This window comes from Anguilla anguilla, chromosome 6, assembly GCF_013347855.1.
Source record: "Anguilla anguilla isolate fAngAng1 chromosome 6, fAngAng1.pri, whole genome shotgun sequence".
Classification (NCBI taxonomy): Eukaryota; Metazoa; Chordata; class Actinopteri; order Anguilliformes; family Anguillidae; genus Anguilla; species Anguilla anguilla.
Genome location: NC_049206.1, coordinates 51,330,741 through 51,348,113, shown reverse-complemented (window position 1 = coordinate 51,348,113; position 17,373 = coordinate 51,330,741). Strand labels below are relative to the sequence as shown.

Sequence of the window (17,373 nt, the reverse complement as noted above, 5' to 3'; positions counted from 1 at the left end):
CATTTGATTGGCTGCACAATTAAGTCCGCACTTACATTGATTCCCAAGCTCCTCATGCTGAAAGAGAAGTGAATTGCCAAGCAACCTATCAGTACAATTAAAATAAAGGAAATATGATGCAAATAAGAATCCTCATTATGAAAAGAAACACGTATCTTTACGTTATCTTTGAATATGAACATATGGCCACATACGCTTTGTATAATGCCACCAAAGCAACAACTGTCATTTTCACTACAGTATTTTTTCCTGTAACATATCACCAAAGTTCTCTACCTTCACTTCTTCCCAGAAGACATTTATGTCACCACGCACAGTTGCTGCCGTGGATAAAATGTTGGATATAATGTCTCAAAGCTTTGCCTTGTTCAATCAACTACTGGTAATAGCAATTCCAGTCTATGTAAACGATGTGTTGACAGTTGCTCTAGCAGGGTTAATGTCCCCCAGTGTGCAACTCAATCTGGATCATTGGCCTGTTTCATCAGCAGCTGTCCAGGGGCGAACGAGTGGCAGACCTATAATTAGTCAAATTAGCCCACTCTGAATCACCCAGACATCCAGCTGATGTAGCTCCATTAACATAGTATTACAGAATCGTCTTATTTACATGTCCAAGCTGATGCACTTATATATTATGAAAAGAAGAAGAAGGACAATAAATGAATTAATTTTAAAGTATGTGGATGTGTGAAATGGAACAATTCGTTTCAAATAGCCTATATTTAGTTTTTAAATAATGTGGATGAACACACACACAAATAACCGCTGAAAATAAATCTGTCTAAAGCAGAAAGCAGTCTTTTAGGATTTTCAGGTGTCATCTACCGAAGAAATGAGAATATGATATGTATATTAATTTACTAGCCTACGCATAGATCGCAGGTCAAATGACAGAAAGATTTATTTAAAAAACAAACAGTTATCAACAATTATCACTAACCGCAATCATAATCATAGGCAGCAATCACGTATATCATAGGTGATTATCGTGTTTCTTATTCGAAAACATACCGGTTATACTACATTGGAAAATAAGGACACGCCTTTTTATTGCGCTTATATTAGAGGTTATACAGAAGCAGTTGATTTCACCCCTACTACAAACGAAAGTAGCTGGTTCACCAGGCCAGTGTCATTACCTTCCTCCTATTGACTCATCTGTGATTGCAGGATGCTAAAGTTTTTCACATTTCTGTATATTTGCCGAAGGTGTGTGTCGGTGTTACAAGCGTCTTTTGTTTACTTTCCGTGACAGCAACACGGCTGTTAGCTGGTCATAAATAAGAGATGGATGGGTGACTGTCTGTTGAGAAAAGTCCAAAAGCTAGCTACTTCACGGATTTATTTTTCCTGACTGGGACCCGGAAGCAGAAGTACGATGGAGTCAAGATTCTCGGCTGACCGTAAAAAGATACCGTACAATGTGTATTTCTAAATATTCCCTGCCGTCGCAGTAAAGAAAAAATCACCACCACAACTCTTTAGGCTGGAAAAAGACTTTTAAAAACAACCGGAACTCAGTAGCCGAACCAGGAAGGAAAGAAGAATGCTTAGTCTCTATGTTGGTAAACAATCTCTAGTGGAGTTGCGTTCTGTTTGTGTGTGTCTGAAGTTGTAAAAAGAGAACCGTGTAAATGGGAAGTTAGACCTTGGTGATGGACGATGAACCCATCTGTCTGATTTTGTGTAAGGAAAAAATGCCGAGCCTTGTGAGCAGTTACGACGGGGATACTGTCAGCAATGTGTCCGAAGTGTCAGACGAAGTTGGGACACAAAGCACAGATTTTGTCCATGACAACAGAGAGACAGAAGTTATAATATCTGACGCGGTTCTGGAGTTTCACAAAGATAGGCTCGAAAGGACTGGTAGTAAAGAAAATACCGAAAGGGACAGTGTTAGAAAACCGACAGCTGTGGACATTTTAAGAAGGAATTTCGGGACACCCAGACCTCTAACTAATGTTGACAGCAACCCCGCGGAAGAACAGAAAGACAATCAGGATGTCTTCGTGGGTACAGATTTTAAAAAGCCAGTGGACAGCCAGGAGAGAGGAAAGTCCATGACGAGTGAAGCGAAACACTGTGTTTGCATTGGAAATGAGCAAATAAACTCAGAATACAAATCTGGATTAACGGCATCCGATTTGGATGAAGTGGATTTAAGTGAGTCGGAGGAAAACCGTGAGACCAAATTAAGAGGTGGAGACGACATTTGCCTGTCCACGGAACATGTTTACTGCACTGTGTACTGTATTGCAAACGATAACTACAGGAGACACGCCGATAATTTGGACGGCGAAGTAGACCTGGATGGAGGGGTAATGACAACAGACGTCGCAACCCAGCCAGTCACGGATTTGCGGCAGCAGGCTGACTTGGAGCTGGGCCACTACCCGGAACCTTTCACACTAACGAACCTGATTGATTCCCGGACGTTGAGCAACTTTTATAACGGGGAATACAGTGTGTCCGTTGTCTTAACTTGTCGCATCTGTCTGGAGGACAAAAATATCAAGCCGTTACATTGTTGTAAAAAGGCTGTGTGCGAGGAATGTCTGAAAAGATACATCAGCTCACAGGTAACGAATCTGAAGTAATGCGGCCCCCACTTAGTTGTACAGTCGTTCAGCATACTTGTAGTGTTCAAAATCACGCCTCTGTCCTTTGTGTAGCGCTTTGTCAGCATCAGCATGTGTTTTTTTTTATCTTCGGCAAGCTATTTATGCTTTGTCATCTGTTATTGTTTGCCACCATACATAACATAGCCTATAGTATAAACAGCTGACAGTGCTGGGTAGCCTACGACATGGGATTTATTTTTTGTCTTTAAGGTGTTGCCTAACCAAAACCATTTCTGAAATTCCATGTGTTTGTTTTGTTTTTCCATAGTTTTATTTCAGTCCGCGAATATTATCCCACCTGTTCAATAACGTCCGTAGATCAATGAACCCAACTTTTGCCAAAAATAAGGTCCATTTGGACTTCTGATTGCGAGAAAGTCTGGAGAATGTTGGACAGTCTTGTTTTTCAGATGGTATACTAGGCCTACTTGGTGCAGCTCTTTGCAGGCTTATTTCAGTGCCGATGGGCCTGTTTTTTGGAGCTTGGCTCATATATATGCCTCAAATATACATTTGTGCCTGTTCTTTTAAATATAAACTAATACAAACAGAGGGATAACATGAAATGAGATCTTATTAATACTCTAGATGGAGTCTGTAGTGTAAAATCTGCACTAATGTGGAAGGGTTGCAGTGCAGTGGTTCATGTTTTATGAATGCTTTTATTGAATCTCAATGTTTATAGCTCCTGCAGTCCCATTGGATTGGTCCACTAAAGTGGCTCACAAGCACTCACTGGTAGTATGCATATGTCAGCAGAATATTCACATTGTGTAGCCGCTTGGCCAGGCGCAGACTGGCGCACCAGAGACGAGCACGCGGACGGGACCGGTCTGGAACGCGAGTTTGCTCTTTCTCCCTGCTGGAGTGATGACAGCGTTGTCCGTGGGAATAAGGAAAGACACGACGCAGCGACGGTTTAATTGACCGCAGCCATAGCAGAACTCCGCCTTTCCTGGGCTTAATGAAATCGCACTGCCACTCCGTAAGGCAGCGCCTAGTCCGGCGTCGGCAAGGAGCCCGGTTTCCTCCCATTGAGCGCGTAATGTTGTAATCAAGCGTTACTGTCTCGGCCACGTAGTCCTTCCCCATTTTAAACCTCTAAATTAGAGAACCGAGCCATGTGGTTGTTGTGTCCTTCAGCGTCACGCGGGGTAGGTCCTGTCGGCCTGAGGGCAAAGGCCTTGCCATTGTACCTGTCTTCCCAGCGCTAGAAACGTCCCCGTGATCTCAGTAGGAGACCAAAGATCAACCAGAGGCTGAGCTGCCTGATGTCCGAGGCCAGTTTCTTTCCGTTTGGCCGTACACCGTATGTAAATTAAATAATTAGGGGAAATAAAAACAGGGTTACAGTAAAAATAGCGAAGTAAATTAATCGTGATCTTGGGGTGAGCGAGTGTGTATATTTATGCATGTGTTTGCTTGTCTATATGTGTTTGAGTGTGTCCAAGCTTGTGTGAGTGGGTATACGTGTGTGTATCTGTCTGTTTTCACATATGTGAGTTTGTGTGTGTGTGTGTGTGTGTTTTCTGGCGTGGTGATGGAGCACATGTTTGAAACGGGTGGGCTGGTTGGCCGATTGTACTTTTTTCCCGTTGCGGGTTACGGGAGTGTTTAAAAACCTGTAAAACGGGTCCGTTGATAGCTGCTGTTGGAAAACCATCGATTCAAATGAGACTGTGCTGGTCTTAAGTGATGTAGGCTATTAGGGCTATTGTTTTTTTCTTAATGATGGTAATTATTGGTATGGTTTCTTTGATCTTTACCTCATTTTTGACCTGTTATGTTATAAACAGCTGTGTTTACTGATGCATTTCAGGTGAAAACACTTTGCTTAAAGAGTGATAAGTGGAACTTAAACTCGCAACCTCCTAGTTGCAACCCCAGTTTCTCTACAGTCGCTGCAAAGCTCACCAGTTGGTTTGGGCTCTAGATTCTGCGCCCGAAGGTTATGGAATTTGTTGCTCAGTGGGACACTGTGCTCTTCATCTTGGCAGTAGGCCTACGTACGTGCAATTGCATGAACAGGGCTGCAGATTGCATCATACTGCGTGTGGAAGTCCAGACACTGTATGAGGATGCTGACTAAACCGGTGAGTAACAATAACGAGAACTGCAGCCTGAAAGTCATCGGATGGGATTAGTCCTGTCTCTCCTGAGGTCTGCGCCGTGTCCTGGCTTCGCGTCCTGGCGCGTTAGGAGCGGATCGAGCGGATCCGCTCCGCTTCCCCTGGGGCCCAGCGCACGTGTGCGTGTTCCACGGCGGCTTACGCGACATCGCCGCCGCCTCGCCGAGCGGGCGCTTCGACGGGAGCTCGCGATAAACCCGCCCAGCTCTGGGGGAGGGCTCTGAACGATCCCTCACAGGCTGAGTGCGTGAGAGCGCACTGCGGCAGGCCGCGATGCCGAAGCTCCGCAGGCCCGAGTCTCGCCTCGCTGCGGTCCAGATGCAGGTCTGAGCTCAGCCTGACGCACCCCCGGAGTTTCGCATTACCGTACCGGCCTCTAACGGACAGAGCGCCCATCGATCGCCTCGCCGCCTCTCGACTGTTCTCCCGTTCGCTGGGGCGTTCCTTTGATGCCGCCGCCAAGGCGAATGTAATTACGGGACACTCGATTGGGCGGAAAACGTTTCGTCCCCGCGGTCGAACGCCCCGAATTTGGGGATTCGGCCGGGGCCCGGGCGGACGAGAGGAGGGGGGTCGGGATGCGAAAACGACTCTATTCGAGACGAGCGCGTAATCTGCATGTCCTGAAAGGAGCTTCGGAGCGAAAGGCGCACTTGTGGAAACGGGCCCGTTTTTTAGTTTTTTTTTCCGCTTGGGCCGAGGCAGACGTGGGCGCGGACGTCTCCTTTCATCTCCTGTCTTGTGGTAATTTCCTTTTGATTGCCTCCGACTCGAGGCGCTCCGCCGGAGGCGAGGAAGACGGGCCTTGGAGTCGCCCGCTTCCTTCGGGGACATTAAGCTATGATTATTTATGAATCCTCTGCCCAGATTTTCTATCACCTGAGCGCGATACTCTCAGGTCGTGTGGCGGGCGAGCCGCCATTGCCCTTTCACGGAATCGAATGAGGAGCGTCTCTCAATTTGCATCTCTTTTTTCCCCCCCCTTGAATAGAGCCGAGTCAGTGGTCCTGTCAGAGCTGGTGTTTAAGTTCCTGAAAAGCGCCGCCATGATGTGTGATGCTGTCCATGACCGGGCTCGGGATCGCTCTCATTGAATGCTAAGTGAGGCCTTTTCTGTGGGGTGAATCTGTCTAATGGGGGAGGGAGTGGTGAGGGCTTTTAGTTCTGTCACCAAGACACACCCCCTCATTGCCTGTGCATGTGCGTGCATGCACAAACGTGTGTGTGTTTGCTTGTGTGTGTGGGTGTGTGTCTGCCTGTGTGTTTGTGAGTATACATGTTCATGTGTATGTGTGTGTCTGTATTTTCACATGTGGGTGAGTGAGGGTGTGTGCGAGTGCGTATGTTTATGCGTATGTGTGCCTGTGTGCTTGTCTGTATGTAGGCTCCACATGCGTTTGAGCCTGTCAAAGCATGTGGGAGTGGACACGTATGCTTCTGCCTGTGTGTGTGTGTGTGTGTGTGTGTGTGTAGCCTCTGCGTGTTTGCTGGCGTGCTCGTGTGTAATCTGGCTTTGGCTCGCTCCTCCGCCCTCCCCGCTGCAGTGGCGGGGGCGCTCCCTCGCACGCTGGAATTACCTCCGCCCCCCCATCAGAGCGGTTAGCCAGCCGCCGAGAGCCTACAGCGCCAGAACTTCAGCCAGCTGAAGGAGCGAGGCCTGGAGGGGCGGGGCACCATCTTCCCCTCCCCCACTTCTATTAGGCCGTCTTCATCCTCCTGACGTCCAGCCGTTCAGACCAGGCTCGCAGGTTCAGACCAGGCGCGTCCTGGCACCGGGGCCGCCCTATCAGACGCGGAGGCGGAGTTCAGCTCGTGGTCGAGCCGCGCGTCGAATCGGGCCGGGGATTTCGTCTCGGTTCGAGCTCGGCGCGGGAAACAGACGGCCGCGCCGGAGCGGAGCGGAACGGGGGAGGGGAATAATCGCGCAACCTTCTGTCAAGGGTTTTTAATTGTTTATTTATCACGCGTGCGATACAAATACCGGCTTTCTGAAAGGCCCCATTTCGCCTCGGTGCAAATTACCGACCATTAGAAATCTGCTCGGTTCTATTTTTTGGCTGAACCCGGGAGAAGAATTCCCGAAGCTTCGCTGTTGTTTTGCTCCTCGGGAGATAAATTCCCAAAGCTGCGCTGTTGTTTTGCTTCTCGGATCCGAAAGTGTTACGAAACTCATATTCCCCGCCCCAGGTAGCAGTCTTTATATAGCTCTCCATTATCTGAGGCTTGCTGGCTATCGTGTGTCTCTGTGCCGCTGTGAAATCTGGTTCCACCAGCATCACGGAATGGCGCGTATGAGCCACACCCCTGGGGAATCTGTCATCGCCGGTTTTTACCTGCCGTAGAGCGAGAGCAGCGGCCGGGTCATCGGAGGCTAGGCAGCGAATGGCACGCGTGCGTGCGTACCCAGGTATGGCCCACTGGGCGGAGCTATGCACGCGAGGGCGGCTCCCGGGCTCTCTGCCAAATGGAGCGACAGAGCCGCGGGACCACGGAGTCCCGGCTCGGGATGCTGGAGGACCCGACCGGGGCCCGTCCGATGCCGCTGCCGCGGTGGGGTCATGTGACCGCGGGTGGCGGGTTTCCAGAGAGACGGCGGGGGGTCCGCGAGGTGGGGAAACACATGTCAGTTGTTAGAGCGCCGGTCCTGAAGGAAGAGTTCGGCAGGAACCTAAGATGTAACCGGCTTCCCTGGTCACCGGGGGTAGCCTTCACAAGCAAAGGCTCTTACTCTGGGCCATGTCTCTTTAGCACTGTAGCTTCAGCTTTTCACACCTTGTTCACTAGCATTTAAAGCCTGACCTCACCAATGGAGCTTGTGAACCAAGATCCAGAACTTTATTTATTTATTTTACTGGGAAGGCTCTGTTCTTAGTCGTGTTTAAATGTAATTAAATTATTATTTAAAATGGCTCCTGTTAGAATTCCTGGCTTTTTGATGCATCTCCCTTAAATCTCCTCTGGACCTCTTAAACAGTAGCCTATAGGCTATACCACTCTAATATCAGGATCCCTTTTACAGTTGCCTCATTGAGATTGAGCATCTCGCTGATGTGCTTTGAGTGTCATTCTCAGGTTACAGCAGGTGCGGGCTGTTGACTTAATGTCATCTTCATTCCACAGTGTGAGGTTATGTCACGCTAAATAGAGGTGAAAGAATCTCTTACTGCGCATTGTTTTCTCCTGGGCGTGCCTGTGTTCAGCAGCAGCTCTCTGTACTGATGCAGATGGCCTCACTTGACTGCAGCGATACAGCTCTGTGCTCGACACTATGTAACCTTTCATATCTTCTGCATGTGCAGAGGTAAAACAGGAAGTGTCTCGGGTGGATAATCTCACCTACACACTGCCTGTACAGTACAATGAGAACCAGAGTTGATAGCATGCAGTTACATATGGCACTTTTCAAGCAGGGCATTCAATGCACTTTCCTCGGAAATACAATAGAATAGCAGAAAACATACACGTGTAAAGTTAAGCATGTACAGTAAAAAAAAAACATACTAAAGTGCTTAATAAAGGAAATATAATTATTGGGGAAATAAAAACAGGATTACTGTAAAAAGAACTGAACTGACGTAAATCATGTGATCTTTGACTAAGCGACGAGCCCAGTTCCTGCTGCGTAATACGGGCCTGTACACGGTTCCCAGTTCAGCATTGTGGCTGTACGTGGGCAGTTGCTATGGAGTCCTGTACGGCGCTGTACTTTTTATTTTTTATTTTTTTCCCCAACGTTGCTTTCGGTCAGTGTTCGGGCGGAGTCCGGCCCCGCGGGGGGTACCGCTCTGCGTCACTCCCCCCCCAGCGGCACGGGGATTAGAGAGTTTAGGAGCGGGAAGAGGCTAATCCTGGCCTCTCCGCCCGGTCCTGGGAGGGGGCGCGCCTGGGTGCCCCGGGCAGACAGGGGGGCTAAGCTCCGCTCACAAAGGAGGCCTTTGACTGGAACACCGCGCTGTAGTTTTCCACGCGCCCCCCGGGGGGCCGTCCACCCGGGGGGTTCTCAGGGCAACCGCCGTCCCGACGCGTTTCGCGCGCTAATGACACTCGCGAAGACGACCGAGGCGAAAGACGGTCGCGCCCGGCCTCTTTACGGGCGAGCGGAGGTCGCCCAATATCCGTGACCGTGTCGTGAGACTGTCGTCCGCCGAAAGTTACGAAAACGGCCCGCGGAACGTTCTAGAGTACCTCACGCTGACCTACTTCCTCAGCCAGCCTTCCAATAAACTGACCCAGGATCAGTTCATACGGCACCTCCCTCTGTGTATTGTAAGTAGGTTAAGTACACACAGGTAGTGTACACATAGTACAGTGTGCTGTGTCACATACACATTGTACACTCGGTTGTGTACATATTGGTTTCTCGAAGGTTTATTTGTGCTGTTTGCCGCACTGGGACGTGTTTATAATAGTGCCCGGTCCTGTTGTTCTTCAAGTCCGACATGTTATTGTGTACACCGCACTGTTAAAGCGTTCGCTTTTCCTAGATTGTTTTTCTGAGTCACTGGGGGTGTGTGTCAGTTGTGGACGGGAGCCAAAATGACTTGACGATGTCATCACAATCCCCCCCCCCCTCTCTTCCATTGTTCATAGCGAATGATGCACATCCTCCTTGCTCAGGTCAAATGAATGTCCAGGCCACAGGGCGAAAACCAAGGATGCAAAATGGCGGTGACTGGTAACAGTCTGGGCCTGTTTGTTGAGCGGAGGGGGGAGGCGGTCCTCTTAAAGAGCGCTCTTTCCCCTCCCCAGGTGCGCGCGGGCAAGGCGGACATCGTGTGCCCCATCACGGAGTGCAGTGGCCACCTGGAGGAGAACACCATCGTCAGCCACCTGGCCAGCGAGGAGGTGGCCAAGTACCGGTACTTCCTGGAGCTGGGCCGGATCGACTCCAGCACCAAGCCCTGCCCCCAGTGCAGCCTCTTCACCTCCCTGAAGACGCGGAGCCTGCAGACGCCCAGCAAGACTGAGCAGAAGTACAAGGTGCGCTCATCTGTTCTGTCCTTTGCTCCGAAACAGCATCTTTGGATTGGTGACCGCTGATATCATGTGATATTACACTGCCTGATGTTCTCTTGTTTCCTATTGGCCAGGAGTTGACGCGAGTATGCATGCACGGAAAAAGAATTAAAATATGTTGCAATTTCATGTTGCAAGGAAACGCGTACCTAAAAATAGACACGTGCCTAAGAATAGATGTAATGAAACTGTTGCGCAATTTTAATCTTTTTGCTGTGCTTGTGTACCAGTTATGCCAATCCCCTGCTCTTGGTGTTTGTTCTGCTGCAGCTGATTATGGGTCAGTTGCAACAGAGGTTTTAAATTTCAGCGTGACGTGGCGGCAAAATAAAGGTTTATGTACTGTATGCCTCCCCTGCGTCGTCCTGCGTCGAGCGCGTTGCGCTGTCTCATGCTGCGGTACAGTTGGGACTATGGCCCTGTGCTAATTATGGTAGCAGACTGAAGAATAAAGACTGTGCTGGCGTCTCCGAGTCATTATGATGCTGCAAATTACACGTTAGGATATAGTCTTGCATTATAAAAGGCCTCAGCACTGACTTACCAAAATGTGGTAGTTGTCGAAATGATACAGTAGGGGCTGCCATCTTCGTCCAGAACATCTGCACGGCTGACTCTGCTCTTCCTCGGATGGAATGCTTGCACAGATGTGCTCTTTACAGGGATGCTGAAGACACTCGTGTCATGTTTCAGGCAGCTGGTGTTTGTTGCTGATTCTGTGTGAAGGGAATGGGAGATGCGTGTTTTGTTTAACCCCCGTAGTTCCCTGCCTCGATCCTGTTGGACCGCAGCGCGGCTCTGCTTGTTGTCGTTGCCGCTTGGCTCTTCATCGATCGGCTGAAGCGGCCGATTACTCCGTTAATTCGCCTCGGCTGGTTTTTCGCCGGCCCGAAAGGAAGACAGGGAACCGCGGACCCATCAGGTCGGGGATGGGGGGCGGGGGCCCGGGAGACGCCCGCCTGACCGACCCATCTCACGCCGTTCTTGCCCCCTCCCCCGGCAGGTCCAGTGCGCCCAGTGCCAGTTCGTGTGGTGCTTCAAGTGCCACTCCCCGTGGCACGAGGGCCTGAAGTGCCGGGACTACAGGAGGGGCGACAAGCTGCTCCGCCACTGGGCCAGCGTCATCGAGCACGGCCAGAGGAACGCCCAGAAGTGCCCCCGCTGCAGGGTGGGCCACCGCCGCTTCATCCCGGCCGTGTGGGGGGGAGGGGGCGGACGAGCCAAGGCCGGGGTCCCCTTTAGGATGAGCAAAACTGTTTTATGAATGCCCTTTAGAGAGCAGAAACATGCAGAACTGATTTGGCGATTGAGGGATTGGCCACTGAGGTAAATTGTAGGACCAAAGGAAAGATGTGACATCTCAAGGGTCTTATCCTACTAATCAATAAATAATTTTAAATGCAGAGTTAACTTGCGCACATACCGCAGAAATTGCTAACAGCCATCATAAGATGGGTTGCATGACCCTGGAGTGGACAAGAAGTTCCTGTTCCTCCTTCGATATTTTGAATAAAAACGCAAAGCGCAAACCCTGCATGAGCTTTGCAGACAGGAGCCCTGGTCTTTCCAAAAAAGCTCACAAGAGCAGCCTACTTTTACTGGAACACCAGGATGAATTCATCAGTATTTGGAAGAAAAATCCCTCTATATATGGTCTGTGTAGGCCAGGGGTTTTTTCCCCACTAATAAATTCATGAGAAAACACATTTTATGTGATCTAGCCCTTATTAAAATATAGCCTGGTGTTCAAAGCATGTTCAAATATTGAATCAAAAAGTTTTTCGCCATTGGCCAAAACGTGCAGTGCATGCATCGTGTGCAGTTTAGTTTGAATAGTGCTAATGTCAGTAGGAAGTGTGCTATATCTAGTATGTTATTTTTTATTTATAAATGTCAGCATCTAGTGTGGGAAGCACAGATGTGGTATGTCTCTTTTTGGAGATGTGATATTTGTGATGGTGATGGCGTACCAGGGACTGAACTGTACCCTCCCCCCGCCCTCGCAGATCCACATCCAGAGGACGGAGGGCTGCGATCACATGACCTGCACCCAGTGCAACACCAACTTCTGCTACCGCTGCGGGGAGAAGTACCGCCACCTGCGCTTCTTCGGAGACCACACCTCCAACCTGAGCGTGTTCGGCTGCAAGTACCGCTACCTGCCCGAGAAGCCGCACCTGCGCCGGCTGGTGCGAGGGTCCGTCTGCGGTGAGCTTCCAATCAGAATCCAGAGCAGAGGTCATGTGACGCGTGGACTGATGGTTGTTTCTGCCCCCTGTGAAAAGGCCTGTGGGTGTTATACTACAGCGCTCGGGTGGACTTAAAGCAAGTTAAGTCTTGTTGTCTATTTGCTGAGGTGTGGGAGTTTTGGTTGAACACCTGTCCACTGCTCAGCTGTTGCGTTTGGGGTGACATGTGGTCACTGGTGGCTGTGGGGGTGAGTGGAGTCATCAGCTTTGCAGCGCACCCCCTCCCCCCCGCACCAGACCCCACCCTTTCAGCTGACGCTACCTCTCACAGGCACAGACGCCGGCCATAAATCCCTTTGCCCGGCAACAAGCTGAGAATGCTGGGAAAGGATCATTAGGGTTTTTTTTTTTTGCAGTCATTTCTCTCTGTTCATGTCTACGTGTTCAGTTTGGACAGAGAATGCCCACAAGTATTTGGAATGCTTACTTGCTCAGTGCTTAGTGGCTGGGGTTGTAGATGCTTAACACATTCAACCAAACCCTGTCCCTGGCATGTTTTATTCTGTGAACAGGGCGGGGTTCTTTTATGTCTGGAATGTTATGATTGGGCTCTTCTTAGAACGGGGTTAACTTTGCCAGCTTGTAGGCCGTGCGCAGAAGATGGGCGTGTTCTGGCCGAAATGTCTGCCGGATGCTGGCCCGGACTGACCCGGCTCAGCGACCGTGATCTCCGCCTCCTCGCTGAGGACGCGGTGCGCTCCCCGGTGCCGGTCTGCGCCGTTTCCGTGGCGTCGGCGTCACCGAGCCCCGCGTTCCCACGAGTTGCCAGGCTGGACATGCGGCGACGCGCAGCCCGTCCGCTGCCGGCCTCTTTCCGGGGGGGGGGGGGGGGGGGGGGGTGGTTGGGTGACGCGTCAGCAGGGCGTTGCCGCGGGCGCAGGAGGAGGAGTGCCGCGGCATGTGCTCCGTGGCACGTGCGCCACGCTAATCCATCACCGGAGGCAACACGCTGTCATTTCCTGAGCTGAAATGCACATGGGGGTGAAATAAATCAAATTAGAAAAACGCATTAAAAACTTTTTGTTATGTTGATTTCTTCTATTTTTTTGCTTGCGCAGCAAAATCCTGTGTTGCCTCAATTCTTTTTGATGGGCGCACCTTTTGAGTTGAAAGTTCTCATATCAGTTGATTTTACATGAATAAATAATTAATAAACACCAAAATTATACCATAACAGGCATTGCTAAACTGAAAGAGTCAGTTCCTGCTCTTGGTACCTGGAATTTAAGCATGGAGTTTTAACTTGAAGGTATTAAATTACAAAGATCTAATGGTAGAATATCATAAGTTCAGCCTTGTAAATGCTAATGTACTGATTATTTAATATGTGAGTCACAAAGTAAGGTTCAAATTTAAATGTATGTTTTACTCTCTTTTTTTCCCCCTCTAGCGAGTAAAGTTTTGGTTGCGCCCCTGGTGGTTGTCCTTGTGGTGGCGTTTGGAGCCGTGGCCCTGGTCATAGGTAAGAACATAACCCTGTTTTTCACACAATGTTCAGTAACGAGCAAGCTAACCAAAACCAGCGTCTGACCCTGTGAAATCTGACTGGAGAGCTGGGACAGTTGGTCATTTTTCAGTGTGCTTTCATGCGGTTTTTCGCTAAACAAATTAGCCTGGCTATCTCTGCGCATCACAAGTGCATTCTGTGTTGAAAGAAGCTGCATTTGTACCGGCTAACTTGTCGTCACAGTCTGACTGATGGATCTTTTCTGGAATAACAACAGTTTTACAATTGTAATTCACCTATTTTAAAAATATTTTATACATAGTAAATGTGATCTCTCTTTTTAAAACCCATTTTAGATAACATGGACAGTCCCATATATCAGAGTGCTGGCTGTCGGGATTTAGGCCTTCCATATTGTATAATCCTTGCATAAGGAATCTGGCTTGCGGTCAGTCAGATTATGTTTCTGCATTGGCCAGTACTGCGCACAGTGCTGTTGCCTGGATTACTTACAAGCTACTTATGCGTTCCATAATAAATTATAAGCTGCTATGCCGATTTGCAGCCATGGTTGTGATACTGGTGGTGATTGTGAGGCCGGTTTTATGCAGTACGTTTTTTGAGATTTCTGAGGTTCAGGTAGAAAATGGTTCCAAAATGAGTGCAGCTGATGTTATTATTTGCATTTGCAGAGTTATTTGCATTTTCAGAGATATTTGCATTATTTTTCAGTTTGTCCGTTTTTCCGTTTGACATGTAGGATTCAGTAAGTATTTCAGTTTGACCTGTAAGGAAAAAGGAAAAAAAAGAACATTGTTATTAAAATAACTTAAATTTAAATAACATTAAAATAACTGGGGAGACAGAAAGGAGATGGAGGTTTGAGGCTGGCCAATCGCTGTGGTGTTAGACGCGAGGTCATGTAATCCGAAGGCTGTTTCCTACAGTACATGCGCTGAGTGGTCAGCTCATAAGTACAACAGCTGCCTTGTCAGCATGACGTCTAATTTGTTTACCACTGCAGTAGCTGCTGAATTTGTTTTTGCACCTGGTTTGTTCTCTCTCTCTCTCTATCTCTCTCTCTGTCTCTCCAGTCATTACACATAACCCTCAGCTGTGCCCTCTCTCTCTCTCTGTCTCTCTGTCTTCTCTCTCTCTCTTCCTTTCTCTTGCTCTCTCTCCTTGATTCTCTCTCTCTGTTTTTCTCGCTCTCTCTCTCTGTCTGTCTCTTTCTCCCATTGCACTGTGTTCTAACCCCCCCCCCTCCGCCCTCCTCCTCCCAGGCCTTGTTGCTTTCCCCGTCTACTACATCTGCAAGAAGAGGAGGAAGCATTCTCAGGGGACCAGACACTGGCTGTGGTGAAGGAGTCGGTCTGGGAGGGACCGAGCCCGGGGGGGGGGGCGCCAGAGGAGCGGAGGGACCGCCACATACCATACACCCACCCCGCCCAGGAACCGGGGACTTTCCACGACCGCCGCCCTCCACCGCTCACGAATTACGGTCCGCGAGTCCAGCCGTTTGCCCGCGGGATATCCCCCCCCCCGCCCCCGCCCCCGACCGCGTCGCCCGGTTCCGTTCCAGAGCGTGCGGTCCCGGTGACCGCACGCGGTCGAGCGCCGTCGCGAGGCGGCGGTCTTGTTCTCTGGTGGCCGCGTGATCGCTCCCCCTGTCCCCCGGTCGCGCGCGGGGGACGCGGTTCCGTTCGGGTTCAAAGCAGTTCGCTTCGGGAAATGAACCGGCCGCCGTTCAGGTCATGACTATTGTCTCATGAGTATGTTTTCCACGCATTTCCTGAACTGACTGCGTTAAAATGAAATTAACCACGACTCTGATCGTAAGCGATTATTCACTGACAAAAGAATTGCAAACGCATGACTGTGAGAATCAGATCATACTGGCTAGAAGGCAGAAAGGATGTAGCAGATGGTGGACAGCAGGAATTGTTGCAGAATGTAGCATTTTACCCATAGATATATGAAAAAGGGTATTACAACAGAGGATACTTTATCCTAATGGGAGTGTCTCAAATTAATCCTTTTTTTTTTTTTTTCCTCCTTGCCTCAGATGGGTTGTATTGTAGTGGGAGAGGGTGGAGAGTGAGTGTACTATTTATCTGTTTTTTTATTATTATCGGTCATTAAGCTGGATGTCTGATATGGCCGGTCACCTGACCTGCTTTTCCCGCTCAAACCCCAGCACTGTGCCAACTCCACCCCTCTGGCAGTAGCACCCTTGCCACAGTTCACCTGAAAGCCATTTTGCCATGGCAGGCGAGAATTGCAAGAGCACTTGCAAACGGTAGCTCAGTAAACATCAATGGTAAATTTGGACAGATACAGCCAAAGCAGTTACCTGCAGTGGTACTTCCCAGGTAATTATTATTATTTTGTTAAATATGTTTTTGGATCAATAAGCGGGTTATACTCAGGGATTTCTTTTTATTGATATGCACCTGTTCCTGAAAAAAAACAATCTATGACATTTCCCGATTGTTGTAATATCCAGAGATAAGTGGTTTTGCACAAGCACACATAGTGGCCACCCAGAAACAAGCTTGGTCCTCCTGTAGAAATGACTTTTACTTCCTGAAGATATCTAGTGGAAACGCAAGTGAAACGGAACTTATTTATTCTTTAAAAAAATCACGTACATGGACGTTTTATTTGTTACATTTCATCCTTAGATGGGTCCATTTTAAGTGTAATTTCCTCACTGTAATTCAGCGAAAGCATTATCCTTTGGCTTTCGCATATACACTTAAGTAACAAGGAGCAACCGTCTTCACCAGACCTGATGTAGGTTGTTTCGGTCACTCTGATGAAATACTGTATTGGTAGTTACTTATTTTAGGTGCTTTTTAATTCATTGTGAGAATTCTGGGCAGAGGATTTGTTTGAATTTGGTGATCGTGTCAAAGTTGCTGTTGTTACACTGCATGAAACATTGACTTTCCTATAGTCTTCCACACTATAAAATCTGCGATGCAAGCTAAGCGGCTGAAATGTATCATACACTATGGCTATGTGCAAGTCTCCTTCCTCTCTCTTTGCACACTTTCCCTCCTGTCATTCCTGCCACATCAGAGATTACCGGTCCAATCAAACGTCTCCTCAAAAATCAGTTGAGCACTGATATTTAGCAGGCTTCCAGCCTATATGTCTGGCTTTGTATAATAATGTCTTCATACTGTACACATGCAAGGCAGCCATGTGCAAGACAACTGTCCATTTTCTAAAGGAAGCTCAATCACAGGCTGAAGGCAGCACACCATTAGAGAATGAGAATCCATTTAGCATATTTGCATACTGTGATACAAGGATTCAGTTACCGCTGGCTAACGTTCACAAAAAATTAACAAACTCACACCGATTGTATCTCAAGTGACAATCGGAAACTTTCTCATTTCATAGTTGCCTTTGGGCAAACTTCTGAATCTTTTCAGTTTCTGATTTTAAAATTTTAATTTTGTTTTATTTGCTGCATACTCGTGACTGGATTCTTCAATGTTTGACTTTAGCACAATATATGCAGGCATTCATGTTTTGACAAACACAGTTTGGCGAGTTTGGAACTGAACCAAAAGTGGTTTCAGAAAGAGATTGTGCCATCTATAATTCAAGGCCATTGTTTTATAATGGAAAAGCTAAAATGGGTGGAGCTTATTAGCGGAAGCATTGTCACCACTTTTTCCCTTTTTGACTGTAAAGACAGTTTTATTTATATCGAGAACATGATTGCCAATTGAAAAGTTTTCAACAACTTTTGTAATTGTTCTCAGGGAGTGTTGTAGCTGTTAAAATTGCTCTCGTTCTCCTTGAATTTGAGACAGGATATGAATTTGTGATAAATTGTAAAAAAAATCAGGTTTTTTTTCTGTCTCCAAGTCACTTTATTCGCAGTTTAAAAT

General features: G+C 48.3%; 1 protein-coding gene and 1 long non-coding RNA gene across 2 annotated transcripts in view; one reads left to right on the top strand and one right to left on the bottom strand.

Moving 5' to 3' along the window:
* Window positions 1–1,280, bottom strand: part of LOC118229618 — a 94,911-nt gene extending 93,631 nt beyond the window's left edge. Inside the window, exon 1 of the long non-coding RNA XR_004765701.1 lies at window positions 1,143–1,280. This is a non-coding gene — a long non-coding RNA (uncharacterized LOC118229618). The remainder of the gene's footprint in view (window positions 1–1,142) is intronic.
* Window positions 1,098–14,897, top strand: rnf217 (ring finger protein 217). The gene is made up of 6 exons (XM_035421736.1): window positions 1,098–2,582; window positions 9,503–9,733; window positions 10,773–10,937; window positions 11,776–11,977; window positions 13,409–13,480; window positions 14,749–14,897. The coding sequence occupies exons 1-6, from the start codon at window positions 1,659–1,661 to the stop codon at window positions 14,826–14,828; spliced, it is 1,674 nt and encodes a 557-aa protein (XP_035277627.1). The 5' UTR covers window positions 1,098–1,658; the 3' UTR covers window positions 14,829–14,897.
* The last annotated feature ends 2,476 nt before the right edge of the window (window positions 14,898–17,373 follow it).

What these genes read in the sequence shown, in the direction of transcription:
- rnf217 (XM_035421736.1), top strand. Translation starts at nt 1,659, where the DNA reads ATGGACGATGAACCCATCTGTCTGATTTTGTGTAAGGAAAAAATGCCG. An exon ending in AAAGATACATCAGCTCACAG is followed by an intron (nt 2,583 to 9,502) that starts GTAACGAATCTG and finishes TCCCCTCCCCAG; the next exon opens with GTGCGCGCGGGCAAGGCGGA. An exon ending in GGTGCGAGGGTCCGTCTGCG is followed by an intron (nt 11,978 to 13,408) that starts GTGAGCTTCCAA and finishes TTCCCCCTCTAG; the next exon opens with CGAGTAAAGTTTTGGTTGCG.